The sequence below is a fragment of the Xiphophorus maculatus genome, chromosome 5 (assembly GCF_002775205.1).
Source record: "Xiphophorus maculatus strain JP 163 A chromosome 5, X_maculatus-5.0-male, whole genome shotgun sequence".
NCBI lineage: Eukaryota > Metazoa > Chordata > Actinopteri > Cyprinodontiformes > Poeciliidae > Xiphophorus > Xiphophorus maculatus.
This window is the reverse complement of record NC_036447.1, coordinates 31,040,701-31,065,639: the sequence shown is the minus strand read 5'-3', so window position 1 is coordinate 31,065,639 and position 24,939 is coordinate 31,040,701. Positions and strand designations below refer to the sequence as shown.

At 38.7% G+C, this 24,939-nt stretch overlaps 1 protein-coding gene and 1 pseudogene across 1 annotated transcript; one reads left to right on the top strand and one right to left on the bottom strand.

The window, feature by feature from the left end:
• Positions 1–3,750: 3,750 nt before the first annotated feature.
• Positions 3,751–16,262, bottom strand: LOC111608678 (mucin-12-like). Its single transcript, XM_023334363.1, has 11 exons — positions 15,854–16,262; positions 12,619–12,978; positions 10,515–12,278; positions 9,866–9,954; positions 9,678–9,736; positions 9,425–9,588; positions 8,127–8,292; positions 7,849–8,040; positions 5,180–5,401; positions 3,982–4,141; positions 3,751–3,907 (listed from the first exon to the last, which is right to left on the bottom strand). The coding sequence occupies exons 1-11, from the start codon at positions 15,894–15,896 to the stop codon at positions 3,833–3,835; spliced, it is 3,294 nt and encodes a 1,097-aa protein (XP_023190131.1). The 5' UTR covers positions 15,897–16,262; the 3' UTR covers positions 3,751–3,832.
• Positions 15,952–23,337, top strand: LOC106700045 (annotated as a pseudogene).
• Positions 23,338–24,939: the final 1,602 nt, after the last annotated feature.

Sequence of the window (24,939 nt, the reverse complement as noted above, 5' to 3'; positions counted from 1 at the left end):
TCGAGCTTCAGCCCCTTTCCATATAAGGCAAACTTTCCGCACAGCGCCTTCTGATTGGCTCCGCTGCAACCACTGGGTGTGGAGCATGCAAATACCAGCTCTGCTTGATACTGGAGTACAGAAAAGCGCCACAAAAAAAGAAAAACTTAATCCATATGTAAGTAATTTTAAGAATTAGTTTTATTAAGTCAGCCAGAGGTCAGGGTCAGGGAAATACACCAACCTGTTTATTCCTCCTTCATCATTAGGATTTTAATGGCTTTTGGAAAAAGGCAAAAGTCTATTTTGTCATGATTTAACCCATAAACATACTAGTTTTTTAGTATCCTACCATTATATTCATCATTTGTCTGATTTAGATGAATTAGATGTGTTTAGAAACACAAGCCCTGGCTTACAATAGTTACTACAGATAAACTGGAAAATTACAATCTCAAGTTTGCTGTCAGCCATGTTAATACACTTTCACACACAATGACAGTGGTCTGAGTGACAGATACACGTGGGCATTTTGAGGTGTGTTTAACATCAAAACTCAGCAGACTGTAAATCTCATTACGTGTTACCACTTGTGTAATAGGTGAGCAGGGAACACCTTTTGGCTTCATGATACATAACAGGTGAGTTGGCATTAAATTATGTGGCCATGTTATGACTCATTTTAATATGCGTGCTCACCTTGCAAACATGGCAAACATTTCAACTTATTGGGGTAAAAACTAAATCTAAAATTGAACAAATATTGTAGTGTTCCTCTTGAGAATGAGAGGCAGGGTTAGGCCGCCGTTTTAACTTAATTAGGGCACTGGGGGAAGACTTATAAACTGACACTGGGAATTCTTTCAAGCTCTGAGGGTTCCTAATAAGGATATATGGAATCCAGCTCACCAGTAGGGACGGGAAGCAGGGTTTTATAGGGACTCTTTTTTTTCTCTCCCGTTGTTAAACACGCACGTAGGAAGTGACCACAGCTGAGGACAGCATCCAGGCTGGCTGAATGAGCTGATCAGGGAGTTGGCTTTTCACAGAGGCATTATCCTGCTTTAGACTCACAAGCACCAAGTATAGACTCAGGGCAGGGAACCATCCCTTTAAGAGGGCTTTTGGATGACGTCCATATAAGGAGATATTGGAGGATGTCACATGGGGAGGGAAAAATGCACAGCTCAGATCATGTGACTAGTCTGAGGAAATGAATGAAGCTCTTTTTAAGGGTATACATGTGTTTTTGGTGGTTTTAATTTAAATGGTGTTTGCAGGAACTTCTTTTCCCCTTATTTATTTATATTTTTGATACATTTTACCACATTGAGATTTCTCAGTAATTTATCTGAACTCTGTTTTTAAGCTATTTCAAAACTCAGCAGCATGCATGAGTAATACATGAATTACAACACAAACGTACAGTAGGCCCTCCTCCCTGCCTTACTCACTCACACATTCACAGAGAAACTCTCAGGCCTGGCTCTCTGCTCTGACTAAGACCTTATATGGAAAAAGCCAGCAGGTAGCCTCTGTCCACTTTCACCCCTGCCTGACCTCCGGTGCTGCCTCTCTTTTAAATACTGATTACCTTCTTTATCCTTCTTTATTTTAGAACATTTTCCCCTCCTCTTTACTGGAATTAACCACCATCATTCTGCTTCACATTAGACTTTTGGGCATGTCAAACAGGTTAAAGAGCATTGTTGCCTTTTTGTCTTTACTGTGATTTCTCCCAGGTGGTCTGGTAGGTTCATCACATTCCAGCAGAGTACCGTACATTAATTACAAGAGTTGTGGCTTTAGTGCATGCTTGAGTAAACTAAAGAGAAATTTGTAAAGAAGTCTTGTGAAACTTAGAGAACAAACTGATAGGATTTGATGCAATGCAATGATGAAACTTCTACAACAATTTGCATATGTTTGATCAAAATTCTAATCATTTGTGTGAGCTGTGTGCTATGAGCTAAAAGATACTTGAATAAATTTGGTAATTTCAAAATAAAAAAATATCTGAACCAGTAGTGTCTGAGATAATTTTGCTTAATTTAATTATTCTAATAAATGGTTCGTAGTGTCTAACTACACTGCTTTTTGACTTAATTTTAAGAAAAAAAAACTATTTTAGCCAGTGTGTGTGCTGATAAACATAGAAAACAGCTGTACAAACAAGAATTCAAAACCAGATAAAAATAGCTTAGTATATAATCCCAACCTTTAACCCCAATAAATTAGAATATTGTCAAAAATGTAATTTAATAAAAAATAATAGATTCTTTACACATTGTATATTCCAAGCTTTTCTTTTTATTACAATGGTTTATAGCTCATGAAAACCTCAAAATTAGTTTCTCTGATCATCACAATATCATGACCAGTAAGAAACAAACAGAAAAACAAGAACAAAACTGTCCACACACAGGGAGGATAAAAAACAACACTGGTTGGACAAGCACTGCTAGTCCTTGACTTATTCCTCTGCTCTTTAACGCTGTCTGCCCGACGTCCAGCAGAGACGGAGTCATGGATACGATCCTGCAGCTACATTTCAGTAAAACATGTTACACTGCATTTCTGGAACTCTGGCTGACTTCTTGTCAGGGCCTGGACTTTATCCAACTAGCTAAGCCAACAGTTTCAAACTGCACCTGATTGATTGAAGAGGTGGTTTGAACTTCTTTTTTTCTCCTGCTCTGCTGCATCCACGCTGCCTCCTTTTCAATTCATCTGGGATGTGTAGTTTCAATATAAGTATTATGTCATGTTTTGCTTTAATCCATTGCTCAAGACTGTAAACTACTTGGTTGCCATGGTTAGTGATCATTCTAAGTGGCCAAAAAAAAAAAAGTTTAATCAAAAATCTTTTCAGCTGCTCAGCATCAAAAACCAGAGAAGATAATTCTTCAAAAATATGTTTCTGCCAGAAATGGAGGAATTAAAGTTTTAAAAATAAAAAAATCTGAATATACATTTATAACAGGGGAACTCTAACATGCAGCCACCCTGACAGGCGGAATGCTACAATGCCCTGAAACTGGTAAGAACAAACAGGAGCTCTCTTTCTGTAATGTTGATAAAAAAGCTGAGCAATAAAAATGACCTTATTGGTCCACATTGAAAACCAGGCAGTGCAGGTGAGCAATGAGACAAAGAAACACCAACACTGGTAGTTACTCCAAAAGACAACACAGGCAGGATATGGACATTAGACACAACAAGGACCCAACAGGGAATGGGAAGCACAGGTGGGTATAAATACCCAGGAAAGGTAATCAGGGGAAACAAGGGACAGCTGGGAACAATCAAGGGGAAGACGGGACAACACAGGAACTAAATAAACACACAGAAAACCTAAATCCTCACAATCAGACTCACTTTTCTTCATTCAGTCTAGGTTGTATGATTCACAAATGTCCTAACTTTAATTTTTCTGAGTATTCTGTATCATTGAATCAGTCAAAACTAGACCTTATTGATTCATTTAAGAACAATTCAGGTAGAAGCAATCAGACTGTATTTTGTTTTAAAACAGTCATTTGTGTGAAATGGGTTTTTGTGAAATTTGTGAAACATTTCAAATTATGCAAATAATTTTCCACAAATGTACACATTATCTCAAACTGCTTAAGACTTAATTTTAGCTTAATCTAAATATTCTGTACTGTTTTTACAATTCTAACATTCAGTTAAACCTTTGATAGCTTCATTATGTAATTCTCCAAGTATATAAAATATGTTTTCTCTTAATAAAAAAAATACACATTCATATATTATTTCCTTACATCTTTTATTGACAAAGCATTTAGGTTTAACATAAAAACAGTAACAGATTTTCTTGCTCCTCAGGTCATCAAGCAGTCCAACTCTTTCCCATGTCTACCAGCTCCATGCCTTCGCAGTAGGACCGCGGCCGTGACATCCTGACCTGATGGAACAGGAGAAACATCATGAAACCAGATCTTCTCCTCTACCAAACTCTTTCCACAGTCAGACACTCACTGCAGGATTCCTGTGGGATGCCAGCTGCTGCAGAAGTGGGAACGGAGTCCAGTGAATGGGTTCCACAGGCCAGCTACAGACAGACAGGTCACTGGCCTTCCCCGAGTCCAACACACCATCCCCCATGCTCATCCCGCTGCCCCTCCAACCATACTGGGAGCTGCAAAGTCCAGGGATTATTTACACAAACCAAACTACAAAGAACTGACTGGTGCAATCTGAGGTCAAGGTACAAAACTGAAAAACCACAAATGTTCAAGGCAGATACATGATAAGAGTTTCAGTATAATCAAGTATCTGCTTGAATCACTCAACGTTGATTTATTTTTCTGAGTAGCATAACTTTTTATCCTCAAAGTTAACAGCTGATGATCACTTTCAATAAGTAGTTATGGAAAGATGAAAGACAGTTTCTGTGAAGGCTAATGTGTTGAGTGTTCATGTTTCAGGACGGTAAGCACATGGTTTGTTCACAAATTGCATATGTAATTTGTCTGCACAAACAGCAACATGAACCTTCTTCTTCCAGAAGTACCCTAGGTTTTCAGAACTGGTGGAATGTATAACCATATGGAATATAATAAAGACACAGAATATTTGGGTTATTGTCCCTTAAACTTAACCATGAAAAGAAGAATTGAAAAATACCAACTTAACTAAAAGTGTAAAGATTTCTTAATTTCAGCCATTTTAAAATAAAGCCTTCTTATCCTGCCAATTGTTTCTTGTTTCTAAAAAATGATAAATGCTAGTAACCAATATATGCAATATTTATGTAAATAAATATATTGAATAAAAATTGGATTATATTATCAGAATTATATCTATATGTTCTAACTTGAATGTCACTTTTTGCTTTGAGCAGACTCCATCCTAGGTCTTCCTGTGTCACTTCTGTGCTGAGCGTTTTCACTGGGCACTGACCCCACACACTCACATCCAACTGGACGGGAAACAGATGTTTGTAGGATGATAAAATATCTATTTCTTCCTGCTGGTAATCAAAAAACAATTTAAATTTTTTTTTAAAACTTTAAGCATGTTTAATGTGCGATTTCTTTTTAAACTATGAATTTAACTCCCACATTAAAAACACACACATCCATGCAGTGCAATCCTCCATCTGGAACTGGATGTCTTATTTGCTTCTCTTGTTGATTTGTTGATAGTGGATGATGTTGAATGTGTGTATGTTTACCTGTGGGGGTAAATTGTGTTGATACGCATCCCATGACTGGGGCAGGTGGAAGGAAGGGACAATGTGTCGTCGTGGTAACAGCAAGGCCGGTCAAGTGCCTGCAGATGCAGTAATTCATCCGACCGCATGAAGGCAGGGTTGTCCAGAGAATCCGCAGATCCGGCCCACGAACGCAGCCAGAACCGACCCGACAGCTCATCGAAATGGTTGAACCTACGATAACTTCACACATAAACTATAAGTAGTAACAGATGACACAATATAAAATTACACTATGGATGATGTAATTTGTGTAAATCTGCAAGTCAGTTTTTTTTTCCAATAATTTTTAAACTGCTTTCATTTTGCTCTACTGACCATTTAATAACCAGGTCTTTATAATGTTAGAACATTAAAGGTCATTACTATATATTTTTAAACAGAGTTGTTTTTCCTTCAAAGACATTTATAAAATGGGAGAACACATTAAATTGGTGATCAGGACTGTTGTCTCAAAGAATGACGGTCCATTTTATTTTGCTACATTTATTAAGTGTTTATTTGAACAATTTGTGCCCAATTGAGGAAAAAAAAAGTTCTTACTTGAAATTTCTGGAGATTGAATTACTTGTTCTTTGTCTAAAGATTAAAAATATTTGCCTTCATTTGGATAAAAAGGGAGTTGATATTATTTCAGTATAATCACCAATTTCAATTTGAAAAGTGCAGGTCTGTTATTATTGCAATATCTTGGCTGTAATTACATACGGAAATTAATCTGAGCCAGGGGTTGGAAAGGTGTTTAAGATACTATCAAAAGCAGTGGTTTCCAAACCTGTGAGCTTCTGACCCAGAAGCTCACAGGTTGAGATACAGATTAGATTTAGAGCAGGACTAACCCCGATTAAAGTAATTAGCTACCATTTAATCTGCTATGGCAATTCAGTTTTCATTATCCTTCAGTTAATTTGTCTGAAAAAAGCTACATGTTCAGAGCCATTACTTGGTGCTGGAGCACAACTGACCTAATCCACTGAATCTATAAACAGTAATACTAATAAAAAATGTAATTTTGATGCTAAAACTTTTGTTGCTAAAACTTGATTCTCAAAATCTTTTCTGGATCTAGAGAAAAGTTTATCTAGTCAAAAGATAAAATATTTTGGGAATATTTTAGCTTCTCAAAACGACTTTTAGGATTTGAGAATTAACTGAACACTGAAATCTAGCTAATCTCAATAGTAGGATTTATATGCAACTGCCACTCTTTTCTAAGCAGTTACTCTAATCTTTCCCTTTAATTGTGTCTGGGCACAATGTTCCCAATACTTTTTTTTAATAAAACAGTTTAGGCTTGCACTTCCAACAGGTTAAATCAAAAATCTTTAGTTTTTGATTTAAACCACAACCCTCCTCCCTTCTGGCACCAAATAGAACTATTACATTACGAAAATAAGAAATAATCATAATTACAATAATAAAGCTAAACTGTCCAACCAACCATATAGAAGTCAATACATTTTACATATCAGATCAATTTCACCGAAAAGCCAAAAATCTCCAACTTTTTGTGATTTCACTTTTTGTGAAAGTGTGGCATTTATTTGTATTAGGCCACTAAACTCAATACTTTGTAAAATCAATCTTTTGCTGCCATAACAGCTACAGGGCTTTGGGGTATGCATCTAGCAGCTTTGCACATCTATAGACAGAAATTCATTACAAAATAACTCAGTACTCAATACTAGTAGTTGCAGTTGGAAACAGATTCAAATGGAGGATGTTGCCATGGTTATTCAGGTGGTTAAAGCTTTCTATGCTAATTTGCATATGCATTTAGGGGTGGAGAAATATGTAGCTGCATGGTTCACTATAAATTTGGATTTATGAAGGCAGCATGTGCAGTGACATGGTTTTATGCATCTGATTTTTTTGTGAACAGCAAGTTTCGTAATGTATCCCTGCTGCAAACTTTCAGCATGAAAGCTGATCACTCTTTTGTACATGAGGCCCTGCATTCCACATACCTGCTCTGTCCCTACATGGGCTACAGCAATATGTAGAAAGAAAACTTAAAGTTGTTCTATTTACAATCGGTCTCTGTGTTATTGTTCCTTAAAAGTCTGATTTTTGGAGTGCAAAAGTAAAGTCCACTTTCACCCTGACCCGTCTGCTGTGTTCCTCGGTCTTCATGATGTCACTAGTTACTAATGTTCACCACATCACTACTTGAAGAAAGAAAAATGTAGGAAAGACGAACTACATAATTTTCCTTACACTTCAATCATATGTGACTTTGTGAAAATTTACCAAAGCTTGTGGTTGTATTATAATGGACTAGAAAAAGTTCAAAGGTTATGAACTTTAGTTTTAAAATATGAGCTTTGGCCCTGCGACAGACTGGTGACCTGTCCAGGGTGACCCCGCCTCTCGCCCAGAACGTTAGCTGGAGATAGACACCAGCACCCCTCCTGACCCCACTAGGGACAAGGGTGTTAGAGAATGGATGGATGGATGGAATATGAGCTTTGCCTGCTAACATTATGCTAACTAGCAGAACTCTTAACATACCAAAGGATTTTAAAATCTATTTCTAAACACACATGAACCAATAAAATTCCCCCAATAGAAACCTTAAATGTTGGTGTAGATAAGAAATCATTAATGAAGTATCATAGGTGCCTGAGTACCTGCTGCGAGTTTGGTCCACTTTTGCCTGGATCAGAATGGCTCGGTAGCGCCGCACAGCCAGACAAGCCAAAATGCCAATAAGCATCACTATGATGAGTAAGATGGAGAGACATGCACCTATGAGCCGAGCTCTGGTCATCCTCATGTCACACCTCTGACCCATGTACCAGAAGTCATCTCCTACAAGACAACTAAAGCAAAAAAAAAAACCTCACTCAGACCACAGAGATATTTTCTGATAACTGGACAGAAGGCGTCAGTGTGCTGATGTGGCTACCGGCAGACTGGAAGCTGCCCTGGATGGTGTGTGCAGATGCCGTGGTGGTGGCAGTAGTCATAGCGACAGGCGGAGGAGCAGCTGTAGTTGGTGGTGCCGGGCTGGAGGACACATTTGTACCCAGATGGGCACTGCAGTAACCAGTTACACACGTCGCCCTGCAGGCCTGAAAAAAACATGTTTGAAAGACAAAGGCTGGGGACAAATGTCCAGATTTGCATGCTTCACTGAAGTCACAAAACAAACCCCATGTTGTGTACTTAACTCAAATTCAAAAATACTTTATTAATCCCAAAGGGAAATAAAATTCCCTCCACCTGTAATCTGATACAAGTCACACTTACGAAGAGCTTCTAAATGATTGTGGTGGTTGATTACAACTGAGATGGTTTCAACTTCTTTTTAATTCATCGTATTGGTACGTAAACAAACGTGTAAAACATGTAAACAAACATGCAAGAATTCCAGGTTGATGGATTTAAGAGATCTCCCACCTTAAATGTGACGCAAATACAAAATCAACTGAAAAAAACAATACGAAAAACAAATAAAACTGTTTGGGCGAAGGGCATAAATACAAACACCCTTCAAAGAAACTTGAATGGTGAACTGAAAAAATGTTTCAACAAACATCAGCTAGAGTCTGTCAGCATGAAAAGATGAAATATTTTAATCTTGGCAATATTTAGCCACTCAACTGCAAAACCTTTCCAATTTTGTCAAATTGGACATGGGCCTCCAAAGTGAATTAACCAGTAACTATATATAAAACTTTCTATTACAGGTATTTTAAATAAGATGTCCAAACAGAAAGTATGCAGGATGGTAGAAGGAAGGTAATCAAAAAGTACAAGCATACTTAAGCAACATCCATCATCATGACGTAGTGAAACAACAAAGCACCTCACCGATACTTCAAGCATCTTACAAATGTGTCTGGCATGATAATAGCAGGAACATAAACTAAGCCAGAGCAAAGCTGATGAAGGAGTGGCAGGAAATTAAAACATGTTCAGACACGCTCTCTGAATGACACATCGCATCTTTTCCCGCTGGTCACAGCATTAATGACCCTCTAGAAAAAAGTTCCTTCTATAGACCAGATGCAATGATCAGATTTTTCATGAAAGAATCGAATCATGGCGGTTCAACTGAACTCACACAGGTTCGACTGCAGCTCACTGAATTCATTCAGGGAATTAAGGGATGAACTTTAAGCTGTTTTTGTCTCAATTGTGGAGAAACTACATGTGGAAGACAACTTACACTGAGCGCTAGTCAGTGGTGTGTTTGCTCACCTCCAACTGTGATGTTGGTGATCCTACATGATCTGAACATCTTCCCCTGGTGAGCAGCCTGAGCTAGTCCTGTTTGTTCCAGCAGTGACGCGGCTCCGCTTACACCGAGCCACTGCAGAGCCTCACTAGTTTGAAACACAACCAGGCTCTGCACTGCCTGCCCACTGGGGAAAAAGTAAAACACAGAAATGTCAGCCTATGCAACCTTCATAGGGGGATGAACCAAAAATTACCTTTAACTAAATTAGCTCACCTGCGCCAGACTCCCAGCAGTTTACAGAAGCCAGGTGCTCTCTGCAGGTAGGACTCCAACTAAAATTTTTAAAAATGGAAAGCAGGAGGTGGGCAGAAGCAGAAAAAAACTAAAGTCAGACAGGTACTTTGTTATCTAAATGTGTTTATTTGTGCCCATTATAACTTCGTCTGAGTACACTTTCTCACCCATGGCATTATGTCTTCCTCCAGACCAGCAGTCGAAATGGAACAAGACTCTTCTACAACTATCTGCAGGAGCAGCTCAACTGATTCCACTAGACAGAAAAGTGTCATAATCTCAACATTTAGTTTAATACAATAAATTAGAAGCAGTAGTGAACTTGGATGGCACCTCTTTGCCAGTTCACACCTTCATTCCGTCTCTTGGAACAGTAATTTTGTCCCTTTCAACTTCAGATTTAGTCATCAAGAATCTTTTTTTTTCTTTGTAAATATTTTCCATGAATTGCATAGATAATATTGTCAAAAGTGCTTAAATCTCATTGCATTCTTTTTTTCTTTAGAAAACCTTCTATGCCTCTCCTCTCTTTTCACACTGATTTTAGATATCACCCTGACTAGCAAATTATGACCCTTGATCAAATAAAACATTACTGTGATCTTCTTCGAATAGATATTTACTGAGGTCATAAGACTAAAAGTAATCAACTGGAAAGCATTCTTTGTAAAACTGGGAGCAAAACATTCCTGTGTGGCAGACACAAACTGACACGTCAGGAAGCAACATCATGCTGAAAAGGTTTGGTTAGTTGGTTAGAAATGACCAAAACTTCACAAAGTATGAAACGACTGAGGCGAACTGACCATCACTCACCTCTAACTGTAGCAGGTTGGTTTGGAACAATATAGTAGATGGGACTTTTTGTTGAACTCCCCTTAAATGAAGGGGTAAACGCTGATGATGTGACACCAAAATGGTTCTGTTGGCTGGGATGAAAGGGCTGAGTAGGTCCACCTGGACGTTTATGCTTCATCGTGCCACTTGGAGACCGCTGCCAGGTTGTGGTTCCCTCCACATCGCCACTATCAGATTTTACCGGGTGCGAAGGTGTATTTTCAGTAGTAAAGTGTTTGTTTGGAGAGACTGTAGCAGAAGACGGCAGGAACAGACGAAAGGTTTGTGAGGACTCAGACGTAGTTTTGGGGTTCATGCTGCTTGTGTCCATGGAGGATTCAGCCATCGAAGAGGGAAAAGTCGCCTGCGTACCATCAGGAAGTCCAGTTTGTTTTTGAAATCCATATGAAGGAGAAGATGAATCCATGGGTGATTTTAAAGTTTCACTAAATGATGGTGTATGCATTTGTCTGATAGTTGTTGTACCCGTTGAGGTCTGGAATTTGATTGTCTGTGCTGGTCTGGTTGTAGAAAAAGATCCATCCTCGTTAAACAGAGTTTGCATCATGTTTGTGGTGATGTACAAATTAGTCCCACTTCTTTGCATTCCTTCTGTCGACGTTTGTGTGTCTATTCCAGGTGTTTGTGTCGGGATGGGGGAGGGATACAGAGGATGAGAGAGTCTCTCCATGTTTTCAGGAGAGTTTGTCTGATTCTGTGTGGAAGGAGTGACTGTATGAAACCCATCCGTATTGTCCAGCCCATCAGTCGACTTCACAGCAGCTCTCCGAGAACTATTGTCAGACTCAGATGAGTCACTCTGAGCTGTGTGTGGATGAGGTAAAGCAGCCTCCACAGTGCCCACACCAGTGGGAATCTCTGCCATGTGGGTGGTGGGTGAAGGAGCCCGACTGAAGCCCTGTGAGGATGATGGTGATGACAGAGAGGGCTCTGTGCTGGTTGAGTCATGCTGTTTGTTGGAGGATTTTACAGTTTTTGAGGAAGTGATGGAGGTGAAAGCCGCATAAAATCCGTCTGAGTGAACTTGTTTATTCTCCGGAGTTTGATCAACAGCACCACCGTGTGGACTTATTGGGGTACTGCTGTCAGACGTCAATATCCCAGGTAAAGAAGAATTAAAAACACTGTAACTGGAAATACTTTGGTTTGTCTGCATATCTGTACGTCCATCCATCTGTGTAACAAACTCCTCCATCTTCAACATCTGTCCAGATGTAGATCTTTGTAAATCTGTGGTAATGGAAAGAGCGACTTTCGTGTCTGTCCAGGATGTCTCAGTTTGCACTTGGGTTAGGTCAGTAGGATTTTCTGTTTTGGTGTCTGTACTGACTACAGGCTGAAAATATGGGCGTGTTATGGCAGTCGTGGGAGCGTCAGCGAGGTGAGTCGCTCCAGATGTATCCGCTTCATTGTTCCATTTTTCCTCAGGAAGAGGGAGAGTTTCCCTATCAGTTCTCCCAGCGACTAGGAGTCCCCACTGGGATGAGGTTGGCTGCAGCAGCTCCTTGTCCTGAGAGAAGGTGCTAGATGCAGAGCGAGTGCCAAAACTACAAATTTGCCCTTCATGGACACGACCTCTGCCCTGTGGAGTACCCTCCACCACCCTTTGAGCAGCTGTGGCAATGCTTTTATAGGTGGCTCCCGTCACCGACCAACCAGTAGGGTCCTGCTGCTGTTGATGGACTGACTGGCCCTCTGAGGAATTTCTCTCAGCTTCCTGAACTAGATGACCAGGAAGAACACAGAAAAACAGAGAGGCAGAGAGGGTCAGGATGGAGAGCTAAAAATCACAACATTCCCCCAACACAACACAGCAAGTGTGATAAATTTCCAACAAACACATTAAGTGAAAACATTTTCACTGGATGTTTTGTTACACGCCCAGATTAAGCCTGAATAAACTTGTTCCAGCTCTACTGCAACAAAAACACATTTAATGCAACCAGAGCTAGTAAGAAAGCATGCCTCCAACTTCATTAGTACCGGATAAAGATCACATGAACTAAATAAGTAAAGGTCAAGCAGTGTGGTCAAGCTGTAAATGAGGAATGTGTTTTCTCACCACAATAAGTCAGATGAATTGAATTTGAGGGCATACTTGGCCCTGTCCAACTGAGGACAGCTTTGTTTTCATCACAGTCAGAGAGCAATACTGTTTCCCCACGACTCTGTAGGATCTGATCTTCCTCAACACATCTCAGCGAGATCCTCCAATTACTTTCTGTCCATTTTAACTGTAAAAGTAGCTTCTTTCTCAGAGGAATGCCCAACAGCCAAGTGCAATTTAAAAGTGGTAAGCTTTCCTCCGACTGCTGGCTCATGGGGAAGAACCCAGGTAAGAGGAGAGTGATGTGGCCTTCAGATTCTTGGTCCAACGTGACATTTCCACCACAGTGTTGGTGCAACAACGTCACAGCTTTATCTAAAAGGAACAAATCAGATGAATTAGAGATGAAACCTAACATTTGTAATTATTTAGGAAAAAAAAGAGAAAAAAACTCATTTATGGTCTTACATAAAAGGACTGCAATCATGGACGTCTTCTGGGCTGTTAGGAGAACTATAGCTATAGTCATTCTGATATCCATAAATATCCATTTGGATGGAAGCAAGTTTTTAGGTTGACATAATCAACGCAAGTTTTTAAATCGATTGATGCTGTGATCATAAGGACCAAAGCAAAAATGTGTGAGATAAAAAAAAGAATAAAAGTGTATGATCTGTAGCATTTTTGTACACCTTAGTTTTGATTTTATTCAAACCGAGATACGAAAAATCCTATTAAACACAAAGTTGAATGTAGCATATTTCTCTCCTCACCACAGTTCTGCAGAGGTCCATTACTGAACCATCATTTGATCCAGGTGTGCTGAACCAAATAAAGAGCTAAAGCATGCAGGAAACCAGCCCTTGAGGTCAAACTGTTTACACCACTGGCTTAGGCCGTTTACCAGAAACATCCAAGATTTAGCAATCAGAGCTGTTTCACAAAACCAGGATAACATATTACAGATTGTCCAGATATTCTGGCTTAATTAATCCTCAATTTGGTTTCACAAAAATGGTAACATAAGTTTCCATGGCAATTTATCCTGTGCTGCTTGCCTGCTCCAGACCAGGCTGACAGCCAGGATTAGTTAATCCTGGAGTCTGTGAGACGCTCACACCGATCAGAAACCAATATATTTCTGACATCTGCCTGTTTTGGTCTTCTTTTTAATCACCCTGCATTAAAATACCACTACTTTCTTTTGGTTCAGTCAAGTGCTATTATTTTAACATTGTAACATATTATTATTAATTGTAAAATGATCCATGTGGACTATGTTACTGTTCTTTTGTGTTTCTGAAGACCTTTGTTCTAGTTTGACAGACAGGCCTTTAATAGACCATTGCAGTGATGAGTAGATTAGAGAAATGACTGATAAAAAAACAAAGGTGTTGTAATCAAGTCAAGCCATATCAGTTGTAGAATACTTTACTGATTAATTTTAACTTCACTTAAAATAAGGTTCAGATTATAAATGAACCCTAGTTTTGGCACATAATTAAAGCACACAACATTTAAAATATTTACTTATTTATTTACACCATAAAAATCCTTTTGTCTCTGTCCGGGGGGCTGCTAATAAGATACATTTTACAAACTCCATTATCACTTATCTTCTCTTCTGTCTTTTGATTGATTAAGCCTTTGCACAGTTAAACAAGAAATTGGCCCTTCAAAACAAAAAAGCATCACAACTCCACAGGTCCCTGAAGTGGGTCCTCAAGGGCCGGCATCCTGCATGTTTTAGTTCTCTCCCTGGTAACGACCTCCTCAGCAAGTCAATGTTCTTCTAATGAGCCATCATTTGATCCAGGTGCATTAAACCACTGGGTTATACTATTAAAGGCGATATAGGCACGGATCTTCTAAGTTATTAGCAACTCATTTGCACATTGTACTCTATTGTTGTATTTTTTTGTATTGTATTTTATCCACATATTCCCCAAATAATGCAAAATGTTATTTAATTTTGACCTGTCATGTTTGTTCTGTATAAATATCGATAAGATGTGGAACAAAAAAAAAAAAGAGTAACAGGAATTAATCAGCTGTCAGATTAACTTATCATATTGACTTGCATTGTTCATTTATTAGGTTAAAGATGTTTATTTGAGCAGATGACAGGTATGATTATGACAATATTGGCTAAGAATTGTCTGCACTAATTGTGCATTTAATCAAGCTGCTATTGTTTGCTATGGTAGCATCAGTGTTTGTCTTTAGTATGATGCACTTCAATTCCTCACAATCCTTCAATGAAAGATGCTGTTTGTTTGGTGTGAGGCATGGCGTGTGCAATTTATCTAGCATAGCATCAGTGAATCTGTGATCGACATCTTCATTTGATGAAAAAAAATCTGTTGATGCACATTCACCTGCATTACTTAAGCCTGGCTTGACATGCTGCACCTCCTGAACCAGGTTTGGGTTTTGTGAAATGGATAAAGTCAGGGTGAACTGATGACGCCTCACTTTGTCTCTTATCCTGGATTTCTGAATCCAGGAGGAGTAAATATAGTAAATATTTGAATTTCAAGCTATGAAGGTTTCCCATAATTCTTAGCCAATGAACATTAGCCAACAGTCTTATGAGAATTCCCCAGATAATAAAATTCACTGTCTCCGTTTAAAAACCTTGAATTGAAAAAAAGATATATTTTGAATCATGTTTTCTTCCCTCAATAAAAGAGCCCCATTCTGCATAATTTTAAATGCAATCTCACACAGCTATCTAAGCACAATTCATTTACAAGTCTGATTTAATTAGTCACATCCTAACGATTTAGTAGAAAAAGGCAGGAGGGATTCTAGAGAAAGGAAAACAGTATAAAACACGTCCTCACTATACAGTTAATAGCTGTTAAACCAGTTCACTGAGCAGGTAAATGGCTTTCTACCCTGGGGGGCGAAGCCACCCCTGACCCTTCAGTTTTACTCACGTCCTTGACGATATTGCTAGACGTATTTAAAAAAAAAAAAACAAAGAAAAAAAAACGTTAAAACCAGCAAAGAGACATTTGAAATATTTTTTGTATCATCTTTCCTTTGGTTATTTTTACGCTTACGTTGTTAAGCAGGCATTAATACAAAGGCTAAAATAAAAAATATTTAGGCTATCAATAAAATTAACCTAAATTCTTCATAGTAACAAATTGATATATATATTCTTGCCGTTTTAGTCTAAAATGTTCATACGGCGAGGGCTGCAGATTCGCATTAGTAGTTAGGCTCTAGCTGCTGTTCCTACCTGTTGTAAAGAAAAGGAGCAACAGACAAACGTGGAGCTGCATTTCCAGCGGTGAGACATTTCAGAGACAGAACCAGCCCGTTTTCCTTTCTGCCGCGATGAGGGCGAACAAACTGCGCAAAGTCCGAATCAATTTCATCCAGTCTTCCTGTGGACGAAGGGCAGAGAGGCGTCACAATCCCCCCTCCTCTAACACCATCATCATCACCATCATCATCATCATCATTTCCCCTGCAGGACACAAATGGAGCTCCACAGCCTCCCTGTGTCATCTAATGACACACACGTGTGTGTTAGTCAAACGCAGCGTCCTGCGTGGTCAGCGCCTTGTGCCTTAATGACGAGCTTCACGGCGCCTCCAGCCTGCGGCTGCGTCGTTAAGGTCCGTGGAGATTTCCAGAGAGGAGAGAAAGGGATCCGCTGGTCGCTACAGATGCTGGTGTTTTACACCATAGTTAACTTGTTGCAGGAAGTCTGAGTTTACTGCAGGAAGCAGTGATGTTAGACCAGACTCTTCATTAGCGTCTGAAACTCCTGAATACTCTTGACTAGCCAAGCTGAACAACCAATTAAAGCATTTTTGTACTATTATTCAATCCCCGCTGCCCCCATGTCTGTAACCTCTGGCATAATAAGCAAACTGTTTTTAGTTTTTAAAAATCAACCGCACCCGCTTCTCCAAATAAATAAATAAAAATAAAAATCCAACACTCATTTTGAGTGTTTTAAATGGGCCACTAAATGAAACTTTTGGACTTTTGGAAAATGAGAGAGGATTTTGGTGATTGGTTAATTATTTTTATTCATTTATTTATTTTGCTAAATAAGTGCCTGCACTTCAATCTTTGAACCCCCATCGAGCTGATTTCAATTGTTTTCAAGCAACACCTGGAACTGATCCTCTGATCAGTTCCACAAAACCGGGATAGTGGATTAAGTCGGGATTTTCCGGATATCCTGGCTTAATTAAACCTCGATCCGATTTCACAAAAGAATTGTCACATACGTTACCATGGCGATTTATCCTGTGCAGAAAAGAAACAAAGCACGTAGTGTTAATCACTTGCTTCGTGTCATTGACTTTACAGCAATCCTTCATACCAAGAATGCATGGAGAGGAAAACTTTCCTTTAATTTGCCATATGCCACGACCAACTGCTGGTTTGAGAAGAGGGAACAGCTGGACAAGAAGAAACAGATGAACTGATGAAGGATTTTTTTTATGTTTATGAAAGTAAAAAGTTAATAGAAGAAAAGGGAGAACGATTAGTTGATGGCAGCAATATGCCTCTAAGAAGGAATCACAGCCAATCAGCATGCCAGACCAGGTTTAGTTTCTATGGAAAGAAAAATAACTGGGAGGAAACAAAAAGGTTAACTATTGAAATTAAAGCAAATAATTCAAATTGGTGAGTAGTAGAAACAGAAGGTAACAAGAAGTGGTAAGTTTGTCCTCCTGTAGCCTAAGCCTATAGCAGCATAACTACAGAAATAGTTCAATCTAACCATAAGCTTTATTACAAAAGAAAGTTTTAAGCCTAGTTTTAAAAGTAGACAGAGTGTCTGCCTCACAGAGTAAAACTGGGAGCCGCTTCACCCAGGAGAGAAGCCTGAGAACTGAAGGGTCTGCTGCCCGTTCCACTGCTACAACCTAAAGAAAGCAGCAGTAAACCTGCAGTCTGACAGCGAAGTGCCCTGTTGGGAACATATGGACCAATCAGATCTCTGATGTAAGATGGAGCTGATTATTAAGGTCTTTATACATGAGAAGGAGAATCTTAAATTCTATTCTGGATTTAACAGGGAGCCAGTGAAGGGAAGCTTAAATAGAAGAAATATGATCGTGCTTTAATTTTTATCACAACTTTTGCAGCAGCATTTTTGGATCGTTTGAAGGCCTTCAGCTGTGTTTTATGAACTTCCTGACAGTAAAGAATTAGAGTAGCTCACTCTGCTGGTAACAAACGCCTGGACTAGTTTTCAGCATCACTCCTGGACAGGATATTTCTTATTTTGGCAATGTTCCAGCGATGAAGGAAGGAAACCTGTTTTCAAACTTTACGCACAAAACTAAAAGAGGAATCCTCCAATCAAAACCAGACTCAGCTGAGTGCTGAGCGAGGTGAGCTGAGGACCAGAGTTTATAAGGGAATCAGAGAAGTGGCACCAATATCTCCAAGGAGACAAGGAAGATGAAAAAATGAACAGAACAAACTGATAATAGAGTTTAAAGAAATGGCCTTGGAATTAGTGAAAGTGTTCTGTTAACTTGGTTAATAATTAAAGATGTCAAGCTAATGAGTAAAAGTGACTGTTAGAAAACAGTTGTTTTTGTGTAATGTCTTATTTTGAGTTTTTATAAGACCACATTTACCAAATTCAGAAATTTTAGCATTTACTCGTAAAGCCTAACAACAAAAACATTGTTCAAAGGAGTTACAGAAATGATTTCTTTTAAGACCTGGGTGTGGTGTATGCATACACATACACATACAACAGTACATCTAAAACATTAGAATATTGCATAAAATTGCATTGTTTTCCAGTCATCTCAGAAAGTGAAACTCGTATCATAGAATCACCAAACACAGAATGACATATTACAAGTTGTTGTTTCTTGTAATTGTAGTGGCGCAATTGGTAGAGATAGTACTAAGGACACACAGTACATTAAATATATAACCAACATTTAAAACGCAGAGCTGTAGAGAGTATATATATATATAGCACAGTCCAGTAACTATGTCACCTTCATTATTATTATTATAAAAATAATGTCTATATCAAACATAAGAAATCTAACTTGCCAATTTGACACCTTGTAATTGGTCTCTGTCTCTTTAAGGCTCTCCTGCTCTGTCCAATACTTTGCGTGGAGGATGTTATCACAACAATATTTCTCCATTATGCCATTTGCAACAGCTCTTAGGACTATCTGACTGAAAAGTAGTTTGTATGAAAAGCTCATCAGACTTGTAGTTCCAGACGATGTTTTCTAACTGCTGCTGCAGGTAGTCTGCAGGAGCCTTGAGGTGGAGGGACAGAAAGGGGTGTTCTGACTCAGAAAATCAAGCCCAAGAAGAAGCTTTGTGGAAACAGACAGCGCTCAGAGGGAGCAAGCGTTTAGGCAGCCTCAAATGGTTGCCACAAGACATTAAAGACTCTTCAGGTATGTTTTTGATGAGGAATACCATAACTCACAAACTAAGTCACAGCTCTTAGTTTACAGCACAGATAAAATGAAACTCATCATGATCAGACTTGCTGAACCAGCGATGGTCTTCTTCTTTCTCCATGGCTCCACTGGTGTCAGTTTTCTTTTGTTTCTACAGCACAGTCATCAACCCAGAACCAATAATGGAGGGAGGAGATGTAGTGAAGGCAGAGCCATATGAAGGGACAGTAGCTCAGGGCTTCTTCCCAGGTCTTGTTTTGGTCAATCAGTAAAAAAGGTCAATCTTAATCTTTATATGACAGAAAGTCAAGAAACTTCATATAGGATATAATGTAAACAGCACAGTCAGCGATGCAATAAGTTTATAGCAGGTGTGTGAATGATCTAATTGTCTAGCTGTTGATTGCAGCAATACACATTATTAGCAAATATAGAGGGCCCCAAAACCAAATTTTGCTTAGGGCCCCATCATCAAAGTTAACCAACTCGAAACAAAACACTCTTCAAATCGCCTAACAACCAACTCGAAAAAAAACAATGTTCAAATCGCCTAACAAAAAAAAAAAAAAAAAAAAACACTGTTCAAATCGAATAACAATCAACTTGAAAAAAAAACATTGTTCAAAATCGCCAGGAAGTACTCTGCCCAAGTCATTCTCCATGGCCTCTGTGAACTTCTCCAACGCCCAAGTTTTGCCTCATCAACCACCAGAGCTGCATGCCGCTTGCACTGCCAGTACCCATCAGCTGCCTCTGGGGTCCCACAGACCAAAAAGACCTGATAGTTCTCTATCTTCATCTTAACGGCATCTCTCCCTTCTGGTGATTCTAGGGTTGCCCCCAAAACAGACACTGAAACCTTGTGGTCACAACTTTGATAAATTGCCTCAGCAATGAAAGTGGGGAATGTGGCTAACTCTGTGGGGGGTTCCACCCACTTCCTCCAAAATGTGGAGGAACTGGGTGGCCAACTTTGTAGTTGGTGAGGGGTCACTTTGAGCCCAACACTAAATTCGTCCTGTCCTTCTGTTGTCTTTTCATAGATGTAGATGTACCCATTATGGCAAATGTCAGCTTCACAGTCCATATTTGTAAGTGATACCAGGTCATCCTCAGCCTTAAACATCAGTCGTCCACACATCACAAATGTTTAAAGGCTGCTAGTGTCAGAAGTTGCTTATCTTGTTTCTTCGTAACAAGAAATCCAAGGTCCCATCACAGGCAAAAATCCTCTTAACTTGGTGTTCAGTTAAAATGGTTTGTAAAGTCAGTTTGAAGTCGTCTCTCTGGGATCGATCTACCTCCATCCAAGTTGAAAAGCAAACTGAGAATTCTTGTATCTCTCTGAACATTTATGACATCACTGACATCACACAGAGGTTCTCATGGATACGATGATGTCAAACAACCTGTGTCAGGTTATTGTTTGTTTTAATTGCTATGGAAACTCAAGGATTTATGTCTGGGGTAAGATTACTGTCAATTACAATTCAAATTGAAAAATACTTTATTAGTCCCAAACAACAAAATAAATGTTGTTGTGACTCATTAATTCTTCAAAGAGTTGTTGTAGATTTTAATGGCTGTTGGCAGGAAAGATCTCTTGTAGCGAGTTTACAGTAATTCATATCAAGCCTCTGACTGAATATACTCTGCCTTCTCAAGACAATCTTATGAAGAGAATGGTCAGAGTTGTCTAAAATCTACTAGATTTTATTAAGATTTTCCAGATAAGCAGAAAATGGATGGATGGATAAATAAATGCTCACGCACACTTTGCACTGTTCCATTCCTGTTGTAAAATTGTCATTTCCTTGTTTAAAAATTTTCTACAAATTGTCACAAATGTTCTACAAGTTTAAAAAATGAAAAAAAAAATATTGAAAAATGAAATAATTCTAATAAAATAATGTTTTATTCTTGTGTGGAATAAAACATAGTAGAAAATATTATAGCTCAAAAAGTGAATTTTTCATAATTCCAACTCCACCTTCCAATTCAAGTTCGAAGCAATCAGAATGTATTTAATATGAAACCTTGGTTAGATGCAGATCCTTCTGACTGTGTCACAGTATGTCGTGTCTTTTTGCAAAAGAATTAAATCAAATTTTAATATTTGGTAATGTGTTCTTTTGGTTGCTCATATTGAGATGTTACACAAATTAAGGTGTGAAAAGTGCCTTGTGTAGTCATCACCTTTACTCATCAGCTTATCCACTAACTTAAACCTCTATCTAATCTCAGATTGTTGTGTTGTTATGTCATAAATATCTCCTTGGAGATGTTGGTCATCCTCTCTCTGATCTCTTTATAAAGCCTGACCTTCTGCTGATCTTCCTCAGGTGTTGGTGCTGAATCTGGTAATAACTACTGCAAGTGGCAGGCAAACAGTAAGTTTTCCAACTTTTGCAGCTGATTCAAACTCTTATAAAATTATTTTACTTCATATTTTCCAAAAAGAAAAGAAAATGAAATAATGACATAATTTATTCTGTAATGCATTCCTGCATAACAGAGAGAACAAATTGGCTTTAAACTACTTGGAAGAGAGGTTTACAGTTTTATGGTGCCGTTACTAACTCCTGGTGCGTTTACCTCGCTTTGAAGTGTAACTGAAGTAACTGAAATATTACATCACAAAACCTGCGTTTAATGATAATGCTCTTGACATTCAAAATGTTGTTGCAGTTGTAATAACAGCAACATCTGCACAAAGGAAATGGAGCAGGTAGGATTTCCAAAGTTTGTTTTCTAGGTCTGTGATCTCTGAGTAAAAATGGACCACAACTCACTTTTGAATCAGTTATCAACCATACCTCATATCATCTACGAAACATTTCCATTCTCTCCCTCTCAGACTCTGAAACATCACTTCATTCCTTTGTCTCCTGCAGACTGAATTACTGCGATGTACTAGTCCAGTCTGAAATGATTCATTGAAGTCTCATTGATAAAGACTGAACTGAAGACTGACCAAGTTTTTATTGTCTATGTTTAATCAGTTTGGGCTGGATATAGCACTTAACATCTCTGGCAGTCTGCAAGTGGGAGGAACCCGCTCCTCCGCCTACAGCTTTGCTTCTGAGAGGACCAGAGAGGACAGCTACATTTTCAGCACACACAGGGTCACATGTGCTCATTATGGGTAGGATTGGAAATATTTTTTGTTAGGTTCTGACAGGTCATGTTCACAAAATAACAGACAATTTTTTTCCCCCTTGGTGTTCAGTTTTCGTGTATCAAGCACACCTTCCCTCAGCTCTGAGTTCAAAACGCATTTAAGCTCGCCACCAAGTCACTACACCTCCACCACTGCTGCTGCATACAAGGATGTTTGAAACATCTACGGCACACACTGTATCAGGACTCAGACCATTTAAATTGTTTTATTTTCCAGATAATTAGGGTAACCTTTTGAAGAACTTAAAACTCAGTTTTAGATTCATCTTGGAGGTCGAATGAGAAGAGTGACAGCTTCACGAACCTGCTTGTCCTTGAATGGGTTAACCTTAGATGCGGTAACAAAGCGCTCATTTAAACATTTCAAATTTATCACAATGTTATTGTATGTTATTGCACTAAAACACAAGATGACAGCAATTTCTGGTATAAGAAAGCCTAATGAGATGGTTTACAAGTTTTATTGCCTGATCCTGTTGTGTGTGTAACAGAAATACTCAAAAAACATTTCTATTATGAACATCTTGAGCAATAACATCTTGTCATCCAGGTCCACTCCTGTTTATCGAGCGGTATCGCTGTCGGCCTGGGGAAGATTAAGCTGTCTAGTGTCTCTACTTGGTGCAGGCTCATCCTACAACATCAGGATTCCTCCAGCAGCTACAGCTCTGGTCTCCAGCAACATACACAGAAGTATCAGGAGGAAATGGTTGGTTAGGGGAGTTTGCAATTTCTCAAAATGATTCAACTGGCTTCTCAACTTGGCTTAAGAGCCTGAAAAACCAGCCTAACATTGTCTGGTACTCCCTCCGGCCACTTTATGAGCTCATGCCAAGCAGCTCGCAAAAGACAGGGATGAAGATTCCTATTGAGCAACTCCATGAAGATCTCACCTAAAGAGCCAACATGTTCAGGTGTTCCTAACCTGGGCACCAACTGCTGCCCCCTGGACCCTTCGAGGGGTACCCTGTCAAGGGGACTGGTTTTGAGTTCTACAACACTGGTGGACACACAGTTTAGCCTGAAAGTTGAGGTTTGGGACGACGACCTGATCAATGATGACCGCCTAATATCGTGCACGAGGCAACTGATGCAGGGGAGCCACACTTTCACCTGCTCAGGAGATTAAAATGTGGAGGTGAAATAGACTCTGACTCCTACCTGACTGGAGACAGATGCAACTATTACAAACCAACAGGTCAGTAACAGAGCTCCAGGTCCATGAGCTTCATGGCCAAAATGGTCACTTTAATCACGTGTGACACTAGCTCAGTGGATCTGTTAATCTGTGCTTCAAAACAATTTTTTTAATGTTAATTAAACATGAATTAATGTTTTATTGACTGAAATGTGCTGATGACAACATATTTGTTTAGTGGGCATAGCAAAAAAATCTTTGTTTCCAACAGCAATTCACACGATTGTGTATTATTGCTAAACCGTAAATTCTGTTAGAGTTTAGGTAGCTTCTATTTCCAGTTACAGTTTTTTTTATGTCCTACAGGATTTGGATTCACTGTATAGCCCTTGGATCAGAAGAAAAAAAGAATATGGCACATGTTGTACCTATCTTATCAGCCACATCTCGTAATATTGAGTAGCTGCTTAAGGGGCTTATTCACTGACTATAAACAATGTACTACTTACAGTACCACCACAAATTGTTCATTTTTAAAAATATATTGGACAAGATGATTATATTATTTGCGGCAATCTGTAATTTTGCAAACTATTTTAAAAGCAGCATTTTTGTTGTTTAACTTTAGTTGTAGTCATCAGCAATTATGCTTTGCAGAGATTTTGGAAATGTCTTAATACATCTACTTTCTCCTTGGAATTAATAAAGTCATACTGAACTAACTTGGTTTTTAATTAATTGTCAATTCATTTCAGTAATTTATTGTTTATTTGTGTTATATAACAACATTAATTTTTGTTCAACACATTGTTAATAAGAGATGAACTAGAAAGATTTTTAATGATGAGGCAAATATTTTGTATTCAGTCAGTGTGGCAAGAAACATTTTATCAAGAACTGTTTTTGTATCTTCTGTAGCAGAGTTTGATGGGAGGAGTCACAGGTCTGATATTATGCTCAAAAATGGTCAGATATTACAATCTGCAATGTTGAGATTCAGGTTTAGAGTAGCACTTTCATGCAAATTGCATCCTCAGTGCATCATTTGTTAAATTTTTGCAACTATTCATATTTTAATATTAATTATTAATACTTTCCTGTCATTTTTAAAAACTGGGCAGCTTTAATGAACAGTTCAATTACGACTGTATTTTTATTCTGAATTTTTTCAGACTTTTCAATGCGTCTGCAGGGCTGCTGCCCGTTGAGCCGACAGGTTTCTGCCCTCAGTGCTGCTAGATCTGGAGAGAAACAAGCAACCAGCTCTATGAAAACCAGACCAAAAATGCCCAACTGGCAGCTACAAACACAGGCTGCTTGTAAACAGTATACATTTACACATTTATTATAAGAAAAAAAAAGATCAATAGTCTATGTTTCCACTAAAAATTAATAATGAGAAAAATAGCATAAATACAACAGTAAAAAAAATAAAAAAAAAAGCAACAAAAAAACTTACTTTAGGAATTTTTGTGTGGTTTTGGGGGCATTTCACCATTATCTGGTAAACTCTAAATATTTTTTTAATTCTCAGCTCTGTAATTAAGCTGTTTCAACATTTTTTCGTCACTGACAGAAAACTTAAACGCTCCT